The sequence below is a fragment of the Nuphar pumila genome, chromosome 1, assembly GCF_984573655.1.
Source record: "Nuphar pumila chromosome 1, dmNupPumi1.hap1.1, whole genome shotgun sequence".
NCBI classification, from domain to species: domain Eukaryota; kingdom Viridiplantae; phylum Streptophyta; class Magnoliopsida; order Nymphaeales; family Nymphaeaceae; genus Nuphar; species Nuphar pumila.
This window is the reverse complement of record NC_143249.1, coordinates 69607119-69628980: the sequence shown is the minus strand read 5'-3', so window position 1 is coordinate 69628980 and position 21862 is coordinate 69607119. Positions and strand designations below refer to the sequence as shown.

Genomic DNA, 21862 nt, shown 5'->3' with positions numbered 1-21862 from the left:
GACACCCTGCGAAGGGTGAAGTTCGCCGGCCAGAACGTGATTCCCTGGGAATTGTTTAGAGAGGAGTTTCTGGACGCATACTTTCCTCCTTATGCCGAGGAACAGATGCAACGAGAGTTCCTTGATCTGACTCAGGAAACCATGAGTCTGGTGGAGTACACTAATTGTTATTCTACATCTTGGTATGCATATAATTGCAATTTATAAAGGCTTGATTTGATTCTTGGATTATTCCAAATCTGTTTTCACACATAACATTGCTTATATATTTCATGTTGTGTTTATTAAGTCTTTTTTTATAATGATCATGATGTAATGAAAAGAGGCGGAAGCACCAAAAAGTCACTCCTTAAGAGTGACTACAAGAGCCAAGAACACAAACACCAAATGTGCACTCACAAAACTCACAAATATAGGAAATGACTTAAAGTCATAAGTTGGATTTATTGAAGAAAGGAAGAGAAGGGTGTAAAAACCCATACATTTACAAGGGGGAACCTCCTCTTTATATAGAGGAGGGAAGCACTAAAGAGGACCCATAAAGGGGGCTCCCTTTTAGTCGTTGGGAGCCCCAACGGTCATAAATATGACTGTTGGGGCCCCAACGACTAGATGGGTGGGGCCCCTTTATGATCCCAAAAAGCAAAAAGACAGAATAAAAAAGGAAAAAGAAAAAAGGGAAAAAGAGAAAAAGGTGAAAAAGAAAAAGGTACATTTGGGAATTACCAAAATACCCCTATCGGGTTTTTGGTTTATACAAAACAGAAAAAAATATAATTATGTATATATACATATATACGTATATATACTTATATATATATATACTAATGTATATATATATAAGTATATGTATATATATATTTATATATACATAATTTAACATGCCCCCTCAAACTTTACGGGGAGAAGACCGAAAGTTTGCCAAGAAGAAACATGAATCGTGGAGTTGGGAGCGCCTTGGTGAAGAAGTCAGCTAGTTGATACTCTGAAGTAACATATGGCAATGTGATGGTCCCTTTGAGATATTCGTCTCGAACATAATGGCAATCCATTTCGATATGCTTGATCCGCTCATGAAAAGTGTGATTGCTGGCAATGTATATCGCACTCTTGTTATCACAACAGAGCTTGGTGGGAGTGGAAATGTGAACGCCCATGTCACCAAGAAGACTTCTGAGCCACACAATCTCCATAGTTGTCATCGCCATAGCCCGATATTCAGCTTCAGTAGATGATAAGGAGACCTTCTGCTGCTTCTTGCATCTCCACGAGATGAGAGATTCACCTAAAAAAATGCAAAGACCCGTAATTGAGATCCGATCATTGAGATTTCCTCCCCAGTCAGCATCAGTAAAAACAGTCAATTCAAGAGATGAGGAAGAGGATAAGAAGAGTCCCTTGGAGATGGTATTTTTGATATATCGCACAATTCTCATTACGGCCGCCATATGAACCGTAGTAAGAGCGTGCTGAAATTGGCTCGCTGCATGAACCGCATGAGCTATGTCTGGACGTGTGATGGATAGATAGGTGAGGGATCCAATTAATTGGCGGTAGGGGGTTGGATCTTCAAGAAGAACACCATCTTCAAGTCTTAGTTTCGCATTGATAACTTCAGGAGTCTCCACTTTCTTTTCATCAGATATTCCTGATTTGGTACAAATTTACGCAGCTAACTTCATTTGAGATAAGATGTACCCACGCGCTGAATAAGCCACTTCAATTCCTAAAAAATATCTCAAATACCCAAGGTCAGACATATCAAAAGTATCTTTTAATATAGACTTAACATCATTTACTCCATTTTTGTCATTTCCAGTGATGATCATATCATCAACATACAGCAGAAGCATAATAATGTAGTCACCTGTCCTTTTGACAAAAAGAGCAGTGTCAGTATAACAAGAAGAAAAACCTAAATTGATTAATACATTACTAAACCTGTCATACCAAGCTTTAGGAGCTTGCTTAAGTCCATATAAAGCCTTTTTTAATTTTAAAACTTTTCCATTTAAATTCATACCTGGAGGTGGTTCCATATAAACTTCTTCATTTAAATTACCATTCAAGAAAGCATTTTTAACATCAAGTTGAAAGATGGGCCATTTTTTAACAGAAGCTATAGCAATAAGGGCTCGAATACTAGTCATTCGAGCAACTGGGGCAAAAGTTTCATCATAGTCCACCCCATACTCTTGGGCATAACCTTTGGCTACCAATCTAGCCTTATATCTTTCTAATGAACCATCACTCTTAGTTTTTACTTTAAACACCCATCTACATCCAATGGGTTTCTTGCCATTGGGAGGATCAATGATTTCCCAAGTTTGTGCCTTTTCAAGGGCATTAAGTTCAAGCTCCATGGCTTCATTCCAATGATCATATTGTTTAACATCATTGTAATGTGATGGTTCATGAAAGGAGTGAAGAGCAAGAAGACACGCTCGATAATTAGGGGAAAAAGAGTCATAAGAAACAAATCTATTTGAATCTTAGGAATGCGATTTGATCTTCTTTGAGAGGTTTCTTCTATCGACTCATTTTGAGAAAATCTTTCAAGGGCACATGGAGGATTTCTTTCATTCCTTCTAGAGTAGACTTGTATTTGTCTTGAAGCATTTTCTTCTAAGTTTTGATCATTATTTGGATGTTCAACAAGATCTTCAAGAGGTTCATTAAGATCAATATGATCATCTATGATGTTTTCTTGAGGTAACAAGTCAAATAAAAAAGAATAGTCAATATTTTCATTTGGTTGATGCGAAAAACCATTTTCTTCTTCGAGGAATGTGACATCTTTTGAGATATAAAGTTTATTATTAAGGATGTCAAAACATCGATATCCTTTTTGTTTTTCGCCATATCCCAAAAAAATACATTCAATAGCCCTAGGAGAAAGTTTATCATTTTTGCGAGTTAAAACAAAGCATTTACATCCAAAAATTCTTAATCTTTTATAATCGGGAGACATATTGTAAAGTTTTTCAAATGGAGAAAGATTTTTCAAAGAGGATGAAGGGATTCTATTGATGAGATATGTTGAAGTTAGAACCGCTTCGGCCCAAAAGGATTTGGGGATATTTTTTGAAATCAATAATGTTCTTGTAGTTTCTATTATGTGCCTATGCTTTCTTTCCGCAAGACCATTTTGTTGCGGAGTGTTGGGACAAGAACGTTGATGACAAATTCCATTTTCTTTTAAGTAATTTTGAAAATTATTAGACATATATTCACTTCCCGAATCGGACCTAAGAATAGATAGATTTCCCAAAAATTGATTTTTAACCATTGCATGAAATTCTTTAAAGAACGAGAAGACTTCAGATTTGCGACTTAAGAAGTATATCCACGTAAATCTAGTGAAGTCATCAATAAAGACCACATAATACGAAAAACCTCATTTAGATAAAATTGGGGAAGGTCCCCACACATCGGAATGAACAAGTTCAAATGGCCGAGTGGCAAAATAACTTCTTTGAGGAAACGGAGTAGCTTTAGATTTCCCAAAAATGCAATCTTTACAAGTCATGTGATTGTCTTTACAAGTATTGTTCAAAAAAGGGAAAAGAGACATTTTTACAAAATTTGGATGACCAAGTCTCTCATGCCAAATTCCAATACTTTTGTCTTTGACAAGATTGCAAGATGACTTAGATGGAAGCGTCAAAAAGTCCATAAAATAGAGATCACCCCTTCTATGGCCTTGCCCAATCAGCTTCCCTGACTGGAGATCCTGCACGATGCAATCTTTAGGTGAGAAAGAGACTTGGCATCCATGGTCGGTGATTTGGGAAACGGAAAATAGATTTAAATTAATTTTCGGAACAACTCTTACTTTAGGAACAAAGAAGCTTTGAGAATTTTTGAAGTCAAGTGTTCCAATACTTTCAATTTTTAAAGACGTTCCATCGGCCGTTGAGACATAGGAGGACATAGGTTCGGAAAAAACATTGGAAAGGGAGGTTTTATGAGATGTCATATGGAAAGAAGCACCAGAGTCTAGTATCCACATACCTGGAGGTGATGAAGAGTAGGCGATGGCGGCTCCGGATGTTGAAGGAGAAGACTTGAGAAGGTGTTGAAGAACTTGGGAGATATGATTAAGAGTTTCTTTGATATCTCCTTCTTTGGTACTTTCTTCCTTCTTTGGAGAATTTTCTCCAACCGCGGCAACATTTCCTTTAAGCTTAGGACAAACCGGTCTAATGTGTCTCGGTTCATTACAATAGTGGCATATGATTCCCTTTCTAGGCCCATTGATATTTTTGTTAAAGTGGGGAGGTCTATATGCTTTAACATTTGATCCGGGCCTATTAACGGCCAAAACCTCATCATTCCTAATGCTTAAGCCAAGTCGAGTTTCTTCTTGACATACCTCGGCAAGAGCATCTTCAATAGGTAGGGCTTTGCTTTTATGAAGAAGAGATGCCCTCACTTGTTCAAATTCCGGGCGAAGTCCATGAAGGAATTGAAAAAAGTGCTCCTTTTCAATTTGTTCCCTTCTTAGTTCAATGTCTTGTGGAGCAACCCATTTGGGCTCAAGAAGGGCAAGCTCATCCCAAAGAGGGGTTAGAGAGCTAAAATAGTCCCGGACACTCATATCCATTTGTTTGGTGGAACGAATTTTTTCTTGACAAAAGAATTGCCGAGCAAGATCCTTTTGGGTATACATACCCTTAAGGAAAAACCAAGCCTCATTGGCTCTTCTAAACTTGGCAATATTGGCACAATTTTTAAGATCTACATTGTTCATAAACCATGCCAAGATTTTGGCATGGTTACTTTCCCAATCCTCGATTTTGGATTGATGTTCATTAATGGCTTTGATGCGCTCATCGCCATCTAAAGCCTTTTCAACTTCATTTTCAATTTTGGTAAGAACAAGAGAGGGTTCGGGAGTAGTCCCCATAACAAAACCCCAAAGTTTCTTACCTCTTAGATGATTTTCCATAGCGGAGGCCCACATGAGATAGTTGGACCCATTTAGCTTGAAAGAGAGCTCCACTTTAGAGTCACGTTCCATCGGCACCAAATATACTTCCTTTCTTCAAAACTTTGAGAGGCACGCTTTCCAAGATGACAAAAGAGAAGCCCAATCACCAACCTGGCTCTGATACCATGTAATGAAAAGAGGCGGAAGCACCAAAAAGTCACTCCTTAAGAGTGACTACAAGAGCCAAGAACACAAACACCAAATGTGCACTCACAAAACTCACAAATACAGGAAATGACTTAAAGTCATAAGTTGGATTTATTGAAGAAAGGAAGAGAAGGGTGTAAAAACCCATACATTTACAAGGGGGAACCTCCTCTTTATATAGAGGAGGGAAGCACTAAAGAGGACCCATAAAGGGGGCTCCCTTCTAGTCGTTGGGAGCCCCAACGGTCATAAATATGACTGTTGGGGCCCCAACGACTAGATGGGTGGGGCCCCTTTATGATCCCAAAAAGCAAAAAGACAAAATAAAAAAGGAAAAAGAAAAAAGGGAAAAAGAGAAAAAGGTGAAAAAGAAAAAGGTACATTTGGGAATTACCAAAATACCCCTATCGAGTTTTTGGTTTATACAAAACAGAAAAAAATATAATTATGTATATATACATATATACGTATATATACTTATATATATATATATATATATATATATACTAATGTATATATATATATAAGTATATGTATATATATATTTATATATACATAATTTAACACATGATTGAACATAATTTCGTGTTTATGCAAAATCATTGTTATAAGGCATATTGTTGTGATTAATTATGTTGGATCTTTGAATCGGCCCTCTTTGTAAAATCACATATTTGGAAAATGATTTCCCTAAGAGTTCATTGCCTTTTTATGGCATTTATTTTCTATCCGTCACAAGTTATATGATGCATCAATCCTTTTTTTATGGCCCTATTGTTATATTATAGATGATTGTTGAGGTGAGTTATGGGCACCTTGGGACTCTAGAATGATTTGTTATATGATCTCTAATTATGAGTGTGTCACTCGTTTTCTCTTTTTGGCCATTGATCTTATGGATGCTCTTATTTATAAATGTGATGGATATATAGTGTTTGAAACCTTAAATGTTTTAAGGTATATTAAAATCAAGGATTTTAGGACTATTGCCCAGCTTTTTGTTGTTTATGAATCTTATGAGTGCATTTGCACATTTGGAGTTCGTGTTTTGTGCTTTTTGTGCACAAGTGTTTCAAGTGTTCTTGTTGTGCGTATGTGCACGTATTTATTTTTCAAAAATATTGTTCTATTGGTTGTAGTATCTTGTTAAAGATACTTTCATGAATATTGTTTTATTGGCTATATTCAAGGTTTTATTTATATGTTTGTCATTACAAGTTTTATTGCCTCAAAAGTCTTCTTCTTTTATACCTCTTATCTAAGTGTCATTATATGTAGACAAGATTTTTTATTACACCTTTGTGTGTTGGAAGCCCTTTGGTGGCTTTGTTCTCTTGGTCTAGTAGCTGAACACACTTGTCTTGAGTGTTTTTATATATAGACAAGGCACGTTGATTCACACCATGGTGTGTGATTTTAGTCCATGTTGGCAGTTGTGTCCTTGTTCTAGTCGCTGAAATGTATGCCCATGGTTGGCTTCTTTCACTCATTTCAAGTGTCATTTTATGTAGACAAGAGATGTATTGTGTTTTAGCCCATGGTTGGCTTGATACTCTTGCTCTAGTAGCTGAACATACTTGTTTTTTAGTGTCTTTTTATGTAGACAAGAGATGCTTTTGGTCCATGTTGGCGTATATTCTCTTGTTCTTGTCGTTGATATACTCATTTCAAGTATTATTATATGTAGACAAGAGGTATTTTTACACACCTTTGTGTGTGTCTTTTGGGCTTTAATGGCATTATGGTTATGTTCTTGTTCTAGTAGCTTATACACTTGATTTGTGGGTTTTTGAGGGCTAATGAGGTAATTCTTTGTAGTAGATGAACTATTGTTGAAATTTGTGAAATTTCATTCATATTTTACCCTTTAAAGATACAAGAGAATCGTATCATTAATATGCATATTTTAAAAGCAAAATTTTTTGGCATTTAATCTACATATTAAGTGCTTATGGTTTTGGCCACCTTTGTATTTAATATGCAAAATGAATTTTTATAATTGCAATCATTTGAGTGAGATGTTCATAAATGTGTAAGGTTCCCTACTAAAATAGAGAAATATGTAGATTATGCATTGTAAAATGAATAACACCCATTAATTCATACCTCTTTATATGCTTCTTTGAAGCCTTCTTGAGTGGAATATATATTTTTCTCTTCTTTAGGGTGTTTTGCCACTTTTGTGGTTTTATTGTTCTCTTGCCCATTAGTGGCTATTTGGGTATGTGTGTGCTCTCTTGTTTGCTCTTGAAGACTTCGTTTCTCTTGTTCGGCACTTCATTATAAGCCTCTTATGGGGTCCCATGGCGGACCATTGCTTTATTCCCCATTGTGAGGTCGTGTTTTGTCCATTTTTAGAGCTTGTGAAAACATTATGCATTCTTGTAATTCGTTTCCTCTTTGACATGATATATGATTTTGAAATTTTGGTTTTCTAAAATTTTTTTTCATGCTAAAGTAATTATCTTATCATGTGCTTCAAATTTCTATTCATAAGTTATATTTTTGCACCATTGTTTTGTGGGTGAGTCATCCGATATGGTTTTGATTAATCTTGTTAGGAATGTTCCATTTGATTAAAGTGCAAAGATATTTTTTACTTGTTCTTGGTTGTTATTCCACGGGATCTTGGAGATGGGATAAAAAGAAGTACCCTAGATAGATCGGGAAATGTGTTCACCATTAGAAAACAATTGGAAGAAGGCATTTGCAAATTTCAATGGCATTCTTACCGAAGCCTCTTGGAGTCTTGCGACTTTTTTCAATCTTTTCGTTTCCCCACGCAAAGTTTGAGGGAGGGTGTTAAAATGTACTCATCAATTATTGTAATTAAATATATTTTATATATATAAAAGATGATACATATACATATATGGTATATATGTATATGTATCTTCCTAATTATATATATAAAGTATATATTTTCCTATATTAGCCGTAGGGGTGGTTTAGTCATTTTTACGCATATTCCATTTTGGAACATGATTGTATTTTCTTTTTTATTTTATTTTTTATTTTTATTTTTATTTTTATTTTTTATTTTTTCTAAATTTATTTTTTTTTGGTTTGCGCCACATTGGAGGACTCTCCAAAGAGTCGTTGGGGAGCCCCCAACGGTCACAAATGTGACCGTTGGGGGCTCCCAACGACTCCTTTGGGAGCCCCCTATGTGGCTCCTCAAAGGCTTATAAATAGGGGTTTTCCCCCTTGTATTTGTTACTTCTGGTAGAAGCTTTTGCTCCATTGTAATGGGTGTTACACCCTTCTTCTCTTCAATAATATTAACTTATGCCTTGTAGGCATTTTTGACTCTTTTGTGGGTTTATGTGTTAGCACATTATGTGCTTGTGTTTTCCCCTTTAGTGGGTATATCCGCATTTCATGTGCATGTGTATTGGTTCATTATTGAACCTAATATATTCAAAGCCGTTTCTTTACACAAGGTGCACAAGCATGCATGCACAAACACACTGCATCAATTACCACCTGCAAAAGAAATGGTAAAACACAAGGAAAAGATGCTTAAGTCCCAAAAATAGAATACATTTTTTCTTGCAGATACTGATGGTTCCATCTTCCTTAGGCAGTACAGCTCAAAATAGATTATGGTTAGCCCAATTGAAATTTATGGCAAACGACATAGGTCAAGTGATATAGACAATATGCAATCAAGTGAAGATACCATTTAATAAGAAGATTAAACATACATGTTATACTTTTGTTTAACCAAATCTGTCAGAGTATACATACAATGACAAGGTCTGGATCCAAAGCTTAGAATCAAGTGGAAAATAACTAATAATATCCTAATGAGATTTCAAGTTTGTGATCAAGTGCATATTACCTTTATTTGCAGACATTATGGGAGCTCTAAAATAACTTTTGACAGTCCCTGTACAGGGAGAGTTCTTAAGAGAATTCTGCAATGGCATTTGATGACATAAATACCTGCAAAAACAACACTTTAGATCTAATGTTCTTTATATTTTGCCTTTGTTTAATCCAATAGCTTCACAGGGTTTTATCATATCATGACAATACTCATTTTAAGGGTAAGTAAAGCAAAGAAATAATTTTGGTGAATATTTCTCTCCAGCAAATCAAAATACAATTTGAAAAATATTTTCAATGATCTTTTACATATTGTAGAGCATCAGGAAACCTGTGGCACAAAATATAGTGACTCTGACTCACAACTATAATTTGAAAAGGGTTAAATGTATACAAAGGGATCAAAGCCTTGATTATACATGTGAAATGCTTGTGTACCTCAATGTCAATGGGAAGGGAACATCATTTACAGCAATTTGAAACCAGAGAATCTAGACTTTATCTACTGCTTCACATGCACATCAACTTTTACAGAACAGCTCAAGTGTTCTACAGATGGGGAGAAAATGTAAGAACCAGTTAGATGCATGTTAACATATCCATTCAAATGGAAGTAGTTGTTTGTCTGACATCTGTTGATGCCATGCCATCATCTGCTTGACTGAGTTTCTCTAGGTGTTTGTCAACTCCTCAGTAAAGTTTGTGCGTAAGTTGGCAAATATTGTTAAAATATATGTACTTACATATATATATATATATATATATATATATATTAATACATATATATATGTACTATATACCCGATAGGGGTAGTTTTGTCAATATACCCGAGAGGGGTATTTTAGTCTTTTTATATAGTTGTTTCTAGAAAAAATTATTTTAAATTAGGTAGATTGTTTTTTGTTTTATTTTTGTATTTTTTCTTTTTCCCTTTTTTGTATTATGCATTGGGGGTCCCAACATAGAGTCGTTGGGGGCTCCCAACGACTCCATGTGGGAGCCCCCAATGGCCTCTCATATGCTCTCTTTTGTGTATAAATATGGGGTTATCCCCCTTGTATTTGCTATGCCTTTCAAGGCTTCATCCAATAAAATATTTATTTATTTTTATGCTTGTATAGCCTTTTTAGGCTTTCATATTGTCCCTTTGTGGACTTTCTTGTTTGAATGTCATAGTGCTTGCTTGTCCATTTTTGGACTTTGTGAATGCTTGTGCATTCTTGGGTTACACTTTCGCCTATTTAATTACATGGTATCAAAGCTTGGTCTCTACAAGAATAGCTTGTGTGTTGATTCATCATGGTGGTCGCCTCAAAAAGCGTGCCACTCAAAGTTGGGATTCAAAGAAAGAATTTACCCGGTATGTATCGCATACTTTTTTAAAAAAAAATGTGTCTCTTGTATTATTTATCTCATGCATTGTGCATGAGAAAACACTTATTTTTTTTATTATTATATATATGGATACTTTTGCTATTTTCTTTGAATTCTCTACTTTAAATATTTATGGTATGCATTTAAAAATGTATTTAAAATATAGTAGCCTCTTGCTAAATATGTTAAAAATGAATAGTTTTTTAAAGAAATTATTAAAATGTGTAAGCATATCTCCATAAAATATTTGTTTTTAATTATACATATTGTCATAAAAATTATATTTTACAAGAATATATGGTTTTGCTTTAATCTTAAAGATTATGCTTTTCTTGTTATATGCATTTGATTTTATCGTAATAATTATTGGTAATCGTTATGAATTTTATGAATTTTATGATTTTCTTAAAATTTTAGAAATTTGTATGAAGTACACCTTGTGTCATCATGTTTTCTTTAATATCATGGATATCTTTGCATACTCATGATTTCAACGATTCTCTCATTTTTCCTTCAATAATATTCTTTTTTTGCTTTTTAGCATTTAACCCTTAGTGGGTTTTTGTGTATTTTACAATTTATGTGCTTGTGATATTTGGTTCTTTATGAAATCCTCTTGTGTTATCCCTTGTAATTTGTATTTTCGCATATCTCATTACAATGGCTAACTTTAAGATGTTTTTTCTCATTATGCAAAACTAATTCTTTGAAAAACATTCTCGATTGATTATGCTTGAGAATGATCTTCAATATTTTTTATTTGACTTTTATATAGAAGGTAAATGCTTTGAATGCATTTTTGTTAACTCATTTTTGTCTAAAAAATGTGTCATAGTCACACAAAATTAGATTGCATTATGAATTATATTTGGTATAATTTCATAGCTTCTACCTAACCTATGTGGCTATGAGTTATTACATCATCATATTGCCTCAAGTATTCATGATTGATAATAATTATGTCAACTTTTGAGATTGTACAAGGTTCTTCTAAAAACTTTATATGTATTATTTCCTTAATATATTACATGTTTGTCTCATAGTAGACTTTTTCCTTTTAAGACAATATGTTCTTGTCTTCTCTTTAAAATTATTAGATCTTTTGTATATAACATGCTCTAGTGCATCTATTCCTTGATCGGAATTGATTATGTTAAGCATGATTCATGTTTATTCAAAAGGTTGTCATGAGACATATTATTATGCATATGATTGCACTTTCTCTAAGATGGATCATATACCATTATTGGATCTTTGATTTGAATTTTCAAATCGGTTCCCTTTATGAACTCACCTATTTGAAAAATGATTTCGTGAGTATTTATTGCTTTCTTGTAGCATTGTTTTTGTCCATCACAATTTTTTATATGATGCATCAATCTTCTTGGCCTTATTATTGTTGTATCGGAGATATTTGTTGGGGTGAGTTGTGTGCACCTCGTTTTATGTCATTTTAGATTGTCAACGTGTAGTTTGACTCTAATTGACAGTTATGTAATCTTTGATTGAGAGTGTATTGGATCACTCATTTGTTTTTTGGCCATTGTTTTTATTATGGATGTTTTTAATTATGTGTATCGGTGATGGATATCTAATTTTTTGAAACCATGGTGTTTCAAAATATGGTTAAAATTGATATTTTTAATTGCATTAGTGTTTTCATTACAAGCTTTTTTTACCTCGGTTATCTTTTCCTTTTTTATGCCTCTTATCTAAGTGTCATTATATGTAGATAAGAGATGTTTATTCGTACCTTCGTGTGTGATTTTTAGCCCATTGTTGGATTTGTACTCTTGCTCTAGTAGTTGATACACTTGTTTTAAGTGTTATTATATGTAGACAAGAGATGTTGATTCACACCTTCGTGTATGATTTGTAGCCCATTGTTGGCTTTGTACTCTTGTTCTAGTCGCTGATACACTTGATTTTGAGTGTCACTATATGTAGACAAGACATTTGTTCACACTTTATGTGTGATTTTTAGCCCATTGTTGGCTTTGTGCTCTTGTTCTAGTCACTGATACACTCGTCTCAAGTGTCATTATATGTAGACAAGAGGTGTTTTTACACCTTCGTGTGTGTTTTTGGCCCTTTAGTGGCAAGTTGTTTATGCTCTTGGTCTAGTGGCTGATACACTTGATATTTGAGGTTTGGAGGACTATGAGGTAATTGTTTTTGATGGTTAAATCGATCATCTAATTTACTTATTCAAATGTTTGAGAATTTTTTCAAAATTGTCAAACTCATCTTCTCTTGTATGAGAAATGATTGATTGAAATAATCTCATGCATCTTGCATTGCATTATTAAAGTTTGCAAAATACCATTTCTTGATATTATGGGATTTTTTTTAAAATTTGTCATCTTCCGCAAATTAGTTTTGACTTGCTTATATCATTCCCTTTGTCATGTAGGATCTTTTAAATTCTTTAATGAATCTTTTAAAATTCTTTACTACTTGTTCCTTGTATGGAAAAATAGTTATCGATAAAATTCATGCATTTCATTGATAACATATATATATGTATGTATATTTGGTCCTCTATACTTAAAATCACTCTAGGATGAGTGAGTGAATTATGTTTTTAAATTGATTATTGTGTCCACATTATGTTATGAATAAATTTAATTAACTCATCTTTGATAAAAGTTTTTATCTTTTCATTTGTGGTTTCGTGTACATGATTCACATAATTGCATGCATAAAGTTCATTAGTTCTTTCTAAAGATTTTGAGTTCTCTAAATAAAGATTCTATATTATGTTTATGCCTTTATGCATTTGTGATCTATTGTATGTGTTGTGCTTTTGTGCAGACTTGTTCCAAGTGTTCTTCTTGTGCCTTTGTGCACACTTCACATATTGAGAACTTAGTGTTCTTGTGCATATAGTCTCTTTAAAGACTTCCTTACATTTGTACTCCTTCGTGAGTATTTCATTGTGCCTTTGTGCACTTAAACTCTTTGTGATTCTTGTGAGTTAATCAAGTCGTCTTTAGACTTAATCTCATTGAAGATATTTTTACATTAAAGTCATCTTTCGAACCTGATATTTTTTTAGTCTTGATGACATTTTCACATGATGCATATTCAATGCTTCTTAAGCATTTTTGTCATAAATAAAGATTTACTTATTGTGCTCTTTCACTTATACTCTTTTATGAGATTTGTTTGAAGTGTCTTTAATAGACATTCTTTTGAGAGATTCGTATGTTTTTTGGAAGACCATCATTTCATTTAAGATAATTTTTATACATAATTGTACATCTTTTCTTAATGAATCACATGTCAAATCTTCTTATAATCAATGTTATGGTTTCTTAAAAAATAAGTTGATTGTGATTTAGGGATGCTCCTCTTGTCTTTCTTAGTATCTAATTATTCAAAAAGTTATTACTATTTTGTTTAAACAATTTTATTCTTGCTTTACATATATATCATTGTTAAAAATTTTGCAACTCTTGGGCTAAAATATTTTTCTTGTATACTTGGAGTCTTCTTTTGGTTTATTCTTTCTATGCAGGATCTTTAAGATGTGATATCTTTGATACATCATCGAGATAACCATGAAGGTACTTGGGGATGATCACCAATAAAGGCATTTTGAAGACTTATATTTGCAAGAATTTTCTAAGATGTCATAAAGATGGAGATTTACCTTGAAGACTTGACTTCTTCCCAAGATTCTTTTTGTATTTCCAAACTTTCGGGATAATTTTTCCCATAAAGTTTGAGGGAGGGTGTTAAAATATATTTACTTACATATTATATATATATGTCATATGGGTGCGGGTGCGGGTGCGGGTGTGACACGGGTGCGGCGCAATTTTAAAAATTTTGGACACGGGGACTCGGCTATATATATATATATATATATATATATATATATATATATATATATATATATATATATATATATATATATATATATATATATATATATATATATTCAGTGTGTGCATATATCTATATAAATTTTGGACACGGGGACTCGGCTGGTGACTCTTCCGAGTTGTCTCAGATCCTGAACTAACCGAGTTAAAATAGTAGTATAACTGGGTTAGAACCAAACTCGACTCAGTTTATCATTGACTCGGTCGAGTCTTAGCTACCATGGGAATAAAACATCATCAAGGTATTAATTAAAAGCATTAACTAAAAGCATGTTCTGGTAAATGCATTAAACATCCTTTGCAGTTTTGCTAAAATTCATAACATTAATTAAAAGCATAAAAAGCTTTTAATTTTTCAAAGCTAGATTTGAAAAAGAGAGAGAGAGAGATCTCGGTGGATGAGAAAGTGTTGCTACTCGTGGATGAGAATTTATTAGCTTTTATAAGAGAGAGAACTGGGTGGATGAAAAGTGTTGGTACTCGTGGATGAGAATTTATTAGGTTTTAAGATTGATTGAGAGAATTAAATGATAATATTTAAGAATAATTTTTTTTGGGGGGGCTTATGTTTGAGACGCATGTTTATATATATATATATATATATATATATATATATATATTTATTTATTTATTTATTTATTTATTTATTTATTTTTAAATATATAAAAAGATCATTTTTTTGTTTTTTTACCCTAAAAATGAATATTTTTTTACTCCGTCAATGTTGACCGAGTCCAAAACAAGGACGGACTCGGTCTTGACTCGTTGACCGAGTCCGACTCGGCGTTGACCGAGTCCGGGCCGTGTCTGAAGCCGCACCTGTGTCGGGGTGTGTCGACTCGAGTGCGGCGCCTCCCTAGCCGAGTCCGTGTGACATATATATATATATATATATATATATATATATATATATATATATATATATATATATATATATATATATATATATACCTGATAGGGGTAGTTTTGTCAATATACCCGAGAGGGGTATTTTGGTCATTTTATATAGTTGTTTCTAGAAAAATTATTTTAAATTATGTAGATTGTTTTTTGTTTTATTTTTATATTTTTTCTTTTTCCCTTTTTTTGTATTATGCATTGGGGGTCCCAACATAGAGTCGTTGGGGGCTCCCAACGACTCCATGTGGGAGCCCCCAATGGCCTCTCATATGCTCTCCTTTGTGTATAAATATGGGGTTATCCCCCTTGTATTTGCTATGCTTTTCAAGGCTTCATCCAATAAAATATTTATTTATTTTTATGCTTGTATAGCCTTTTTAGGCTTTCATATTGTCCCTTTGTGGATTTCTTGTTTGAATGGCATAGTGCTTGCTTGTCCATTATTGGACTTTGTGAATGCTTGTGCATTCTTGGGTTACACTTTCGCCTATTTAATTACAAATATTGCCTCCATTTGTGTTTGTGTTTCGTTTATTACTGTCTTTTGGGTTCATTCGAATTCTTCAGGTTAATAGCTACAGCTTCACCAACAAGTTGATTCTGGTTAGTGTCCAACAGATCCTGCATTGGTAATAGACATATAAACAGTTTTATGATCAGTTTCATCTGTATATTGCTATCATGGAAAACCATAAGCGAAAGGTTATGCTTGCATTCACAACCTAAATTATGATGCTATTTCTATCAACATGAGAAACGATCTACATATATTGCAATCTCTCTTTCTCCTACTTGAATGTTTGTCAAGGTTCACATGCCATTTTTGCTTACAAGACCAAGCAATTAGAACAACTCTGCCAGTACCATTTGCTTTCTTGGTTATTGTGATGCTTCCCCGAAAGGATACTACTCCTATGAAATGATCCAGATCACAGTATGTTCATATCTTCAATTTTTTTATGCTTGCCAAGCTTTACATTTCTCTCGTTTGAACCCCCTTTATATTTTTCCCAATGGTCCAATATTAACTGATCTGTTTTCAGCCCAACTGCCCAGCCACACTTAAGTACTTATTAGCATCACATCTGATATCCTGCTTGCCTGAAACAGATCCTACTTTTCTAGATGAGCCTCAACCTCTTATTCTAGAGTATGCCATTACTGGATTGAAGAACCAAGTCACCAAGATAATCATACTTAGTACTCTTTGCCTGTAACAGATCCCACTTTTCTAGACGAGTCTCAATGTCTTATTCTAGAGTATGACATCCCTGGATTGAAGAACCAGCTTACAAAGATCAGTTGCAACAAGCATCTCATGTAAATGGTTATAAACACCAGATACTCCATGTTTGTCTTGTTTGCTTCAGACTTAGGTCCTCAATCTTATCCCTTGAAGAGTAAAACTATTAATGCTCTTGCAAAGTTGAGCCCAAGGATGAAGGTCCCATATGGCAGTCCTCTTCTTTTCGCTTGGCAAAGACTTGCTGTTAGCTCATTGGGTTTGAAGGAAAGAAGAAACTATATGTTATCAATCAAAACTATAGGTAATTTACTTTAGATGAAATTAAGATTTCTTGGCTTTCCATGTCTACATGTTCCACTCATTTGTTTGAAGGAAACTTAAACCCAGTCTGGGTATCATACACGTGCACATAAACATACCGTAAACTATATATTGCTTAATTCAAAATCATTTTGGTTTTCTTGTCTATTATATATATATATATATATATATATATATAATAGACAAGAAAAAGAGAGAGAGAGTCTCAGAACAAATATAGCTGATCACCTTTCATAAGGTTACAATGCCCTACTCTCCGATATCATTGATTTAAAATGCTCCCACGAGATGGACACAAGTGAGGGAGGGGAAAGTTCAGGACAAATATTCTTGTCATCATTCACAAATCACAACATTCCAATCTCCAATTTTATTTATTTAAAATGTTTCTACGAGATAGAGGGAGCTATCAAAACTTCTTCCTCAGCTTGTCTCACATCAAGTAACTATTCATGTGCCTAACGAATTCGATAGACCTGACTCATAATTAAGCTAAAAACCAAGCATCTCAACTGGAAATGCATCCGTTCGCATTTCATCAGGAAGGAAAATAATCAGACAAACTCATGGATTCACTAAATGCCCAAAATCTAATTACGCCTACAATTGAGGTGTTGCATGCAGACTGTATGTGGAGCTACCATACTCAGGACTGACCAATGACAAAAAATAGTTCAAACTTCGAAGCGGAAACCATGAGATTGTATCATATAGAAGAACGGAATAACCCTTCACAAGTAAAACCTCGTTATACGTAAAATTGACAGCGCATGATTGCTTCCCACAACGTAACTCAAAATCATCGACTAGAATATCAATCTGTCCACATTAAATAACACTTTCTACTGTTTAAAAGCTTCGGTGCTTACAAGCATCCGCATTTCTCACAAAGGCCGAACTATAACAAATCCGCGAACTAATTCATCACATATTTCACCAAAGTTCATAGAATAATCCTCAATTTTAATCAATTAAGCCTAAGGAACAATCAAATACTCCAACTTACGGCAAGAAGGAGTTCGGTAGCGAAAACCGGTCCGAACTCGAGTGCGCTGTACGCCAGGGAACCCGGCCGAACGCAGATCGGGGAGGGCAAGCTCCGAGTACCTCCATGAGTGACTCGTTACAGCACAGCAGGAACCGATAACGCGCATAAGAACTCACTTTCTGAATACATGAATTGTGGTCACCGGAAGAAGGTGAAAGAATCAGAAGGAATTAGGGTTTAAGCAGTAAAGAGACTAGTGCATAGAAATTTAGGGCAGAGAGAGAGAGAGAGAGAGAGAGACTCTGTGGAGGATAGAATGAAACGAGGGAAGGAACGCTTGCGGATTCTAGCGCAGTTTTTGCTTTCTTATCTCTATTGGGTTTTTATGACATGAGCACCGTGCCTACGAATGCTTGATGCGCGAATGGTTCGAACCGTCCATCGACCTAATAGGATGTACCGTTGCAACCGCTTCAGGTATGGGTCGGGTAAACCTTGACATATTTTGAAGAGTGAGCTTGATTCTGGGCCCAGATCCGATTCTTACGTTGTGATGAGGTTTCAGGTTCATTTATGCTATGGGTACTGGATCCTGAAAACGGGTATAAAGTGTATTGATGTTTCAAGTCAAAAGAGAAAATGGGTAAGGTTAGGCTCAGTCCTGATTTGGAACTAAGTATACTTATTTGCTTAATTATGACCAGGATCTAAGTAGACACGGCCGAATTTATTTCCAAAAAAAATAGCTGGTTCTTTTTTACCCTAATATTGTGTGTCTGGGTTTGGGCTTCTTTTTTCCTCCTAATATTGGGGGTCTTGGTTTGGACTACCTTGAGCAGCCCAAAGCTTAATGGAACTTGGGCCTAACCTGCCTGATTTACAAATGAGCCAGGTTAGTTTGGGAGTTGAAAGAGCTTTCAAACAGAGCCTAACCCATTTACCAGTTGGGTTCAAACGGTCCACCTTGCCCTGTCTCTGACCAACCCAATAAATCTGAAGTCTGTTGGGTCAGGCTTTTGACAGGCCATTGTAAGGTTGTTAAGGGGTCAAGCTTGTATCTGGTACCCGAAACCTGAATTCTTGGGTATGAGCATGCAATATGCCGACCCGAATATTATTTGGGTCAACCCGAGCAATATGCAGACTGGGTTCAGGTCATGATTTTTGCTGGGTACCTGACCCGAGTGTTTTATATGTACCTAGGTCATCTGGCTCAAAGGGTCCATCTCTAGCTGACTCAGACCCAACTCAATCTCAAGTCAAACCCAAACCAGACAACAGTTGATTTGGGCTTTTGACAGGCCGGGGTTTGGGTCGAGACCTAACAGTCTCGGGTGTAGCCGAGTTGATGTCTGCACCTACTTAATGTGCAAATTTGAACACTGATTGCAGTCCAGACTCCATGCATATGGTAAGTATCTACATTGTATTCAGCACCATCGCAGCAACCTTCTTGACAGCCATCCATATTGGCATTTACTGAGATGGGTGTGGTGCCTATCTCAAGAAATATTGCTATGGTCTTCATCAGTGGAGCTGCACGCTGCTGCATAAGAAATACTGTCTTAGAATCACTAGAGTATGAGAACTGAAAATATGAGAACTAATGTGAAAGATGTGATCGGCATGTTTGGTTTTATAAGAACCTGCTCTTGAATCATTTGACGAATAAATGAGATTTTTTTAAGGCTTTAAAATCGATAGCTTATAATCTTCATAAATATTCAAGCATTCAAAAATCACATTTTTCATAAAAAATATACGCAAATTCACCATGCCGAGTACATCCACATGGTTGGATTTGCAAAACAGTTGGAAATGCCTGTATTTCTTGTTTTCATATTCTAGTTCTCATATTTCAATTCTCGTATTCTAGAGACTCTATTGTCATATACGTAAGTATTTCACCTGTTATGCTAATAAAACATCATACTTCTAACTAGCCGAGTGTTTCCCCTTACATATAAACAAAAAAGATATGAGATTTGAAGATTTCTAATCCAAGGTTTTCCTTCCCCTTCCTCCAAGCAATGTAACCCAATGGGGTCTTTTGTTGCATGACGTTAGATATGATCTTGTATGGCTTGTTTTTATAATCAAACACTTTCTTGAAGAAATCATTTTTAAAGTTCATGCATTTTAATCATGATTCTATTTCCAGTATGTGCAGTGGCGGAGCCACGTTAACGCGGGGGGGGGGGGCACGTGCCCACCCTAACATGATACATGAGACTTATTTCACTATAGTATAAACCATGAATTACAAAAAATATCGCATGTATGTCAATGCACACTACATGACCCATCTATTATACTCAAAACTCATACGTTAACATTTAGTCTCATATATCATCATGTATAAATTATTAACATGTTTTCATACAACATAAGCATGAAATATCACATATCAGAAAATACATGATTAACATTTCATATCATAAGCAACCATATGATTTAAAACAAGGCAAGTTCACAAGACATGACATGTCCCAAACCAGGGACTGCATACATCAGAATTTTTATGTTATTCACGGGTTTGTTAGACAATCATACCAAGCATATTTGTGCCCTCAAAAATTTACAGTCATATCAAAGGCTATTAGCTCTCATGTCAAAATGGTAGCTCAAAGAATTTCATTTGCTCATAGAAATTCACGAACCAAAAATTATTTTTTAGTTTTGTCAGAACATGACAGAAATTTGCTTCACAAAGAAGCAGTCACTAGACCCAATCCTAGAGGAATCTCAAACTCTAAATTTTTTTGTTGTTATCTATACTTGTTATCTTTTAAAAACATCTGATTTAACAGAAAAACTCCAATTATATGAATTTTTAGGTTCTTCTGGACTAGATGCTATCTCAGACAGTTCTATATCTTTTGTAGAATCTTGAATTTCACCTCACTTGTATGAGACTCTGAGATTCTCAGATAACGAATCTAATTTTTCTATTATTTTTCGCAGATTCATCAACATAATATCCAAAAAACAATCATAAACACCAAGCTATTGATTTATTGGATTTTTTGCAAAACCAACTGTTGAATTTGCTTTGCACACAAAATAGAATTTTGTCACCACCACTGGAGCCTAGGCTTTTTTTAGACACCTCCCAAATGTCTAGAATGTCTCCATAAAAGGATTTGGTTAGAAATGATTCGGTTTGAGAGCTATAATTATTATACCATAATAAATTGATTAAGAAAATCATGACAGCATGTGAATCACAGCATAAAACATGCTAAATATAAGAAAAACAAAAGCATTAACACGCAATATTGATTTTCAATCATGAAACAACCATATAGACAGTACGTATGTATCACATAGGCTCATAGAAAACATCACATGATTATAAAACATGCATGAGATCTTAAACTGTAACACCCCAGGGTTTTAAAACCTTTAAAAATGCGTAAAAATTTAAAAACTTTCATTTATTTTCAAATAAACAGCGGAAACTGTTTTTAGCTTTCAGATTTAAACCTCGGGCACGTCACATTTCACAAATCATAATAAGAACAACAATAAATTTACACTAACATTATGTACATAGTCTTTTCATAAGGTTCAGAAATTAAAATATTTAGGATTAAATTTAAAATAAATCAAAAATAAATCCTGAGATCTTGGGAATCTGGATTCTTTGATGCTGCTCATGTCCAACATCCATTGTAATATTGCATACTCCATATCTGAACTTGTAATCCTCATAAAGTGGGGCCTGACTTATGACAACGAGGTAAGCTATTAATCAAAATCATACAATTCAAATATTAAGCATGATTTCAGTAATTTAAAATCAAAATGTATACATCCATGAACAATTATGCAATGGCAATTTAAAACATGGCAAGTTAAAACAATTCAAAACATGATTATGTGTGATATCAATAAGACATATTTTCATATCAAATTATGTGAAAGAAAAATGTCATTGTTTCGATATTAATCGTCCTCCTGGTACGGTGAAGGACACTCATATCTGAGACTAAGTATTCTGAGGGTATATTATTTTAATATGAATTACCCAGATACCTAAATAAAATGGCTCCCAAGCAAGCGGTCAATGACCAGAAGATTCTCACAAATGGAGAGCAAACAGAAGAATCGGATGCATCCCCTGACTGCGGCAATCTGATACCTGTTGGCCTTGACCTTCTAAACCTGAG

The 21862-nt window shown here is 34.5% G+C and overlaps 1 protein-coding gene across 3 annotated transcripts in view; it reads right to left on the bottom strand.

The window, feature by feature from the left end:
- Positions 1–18043, bottom strand: part of RNEE/G (RNAse E/G-like protein) — a 187853-nt gene extending 169810 nt beyond the window's left edge. For all 3 annotated transcript variants that reach the window (XM_089998291.1, XM_089998298.1, XM_089998304.1), the window contains exons 1-2: positions 17709–18043; positions 8985–9088 (exon numbers count right to left, since the gene is read on the bottom strand). In XM_089998291.1, the coding sequence (XP_089854417.1) occupies positions 8985–9088; positions 17709–17815 (211 nt within the window). In that variant the 5' untranslated portion in view covers positions 17816–18043. The remainder of the gene's footprint in view (positions 1–8984; positions 9089–17708) is intronic.
- Positions 18044–21862: the final 3819 nt, after the last annotated feature.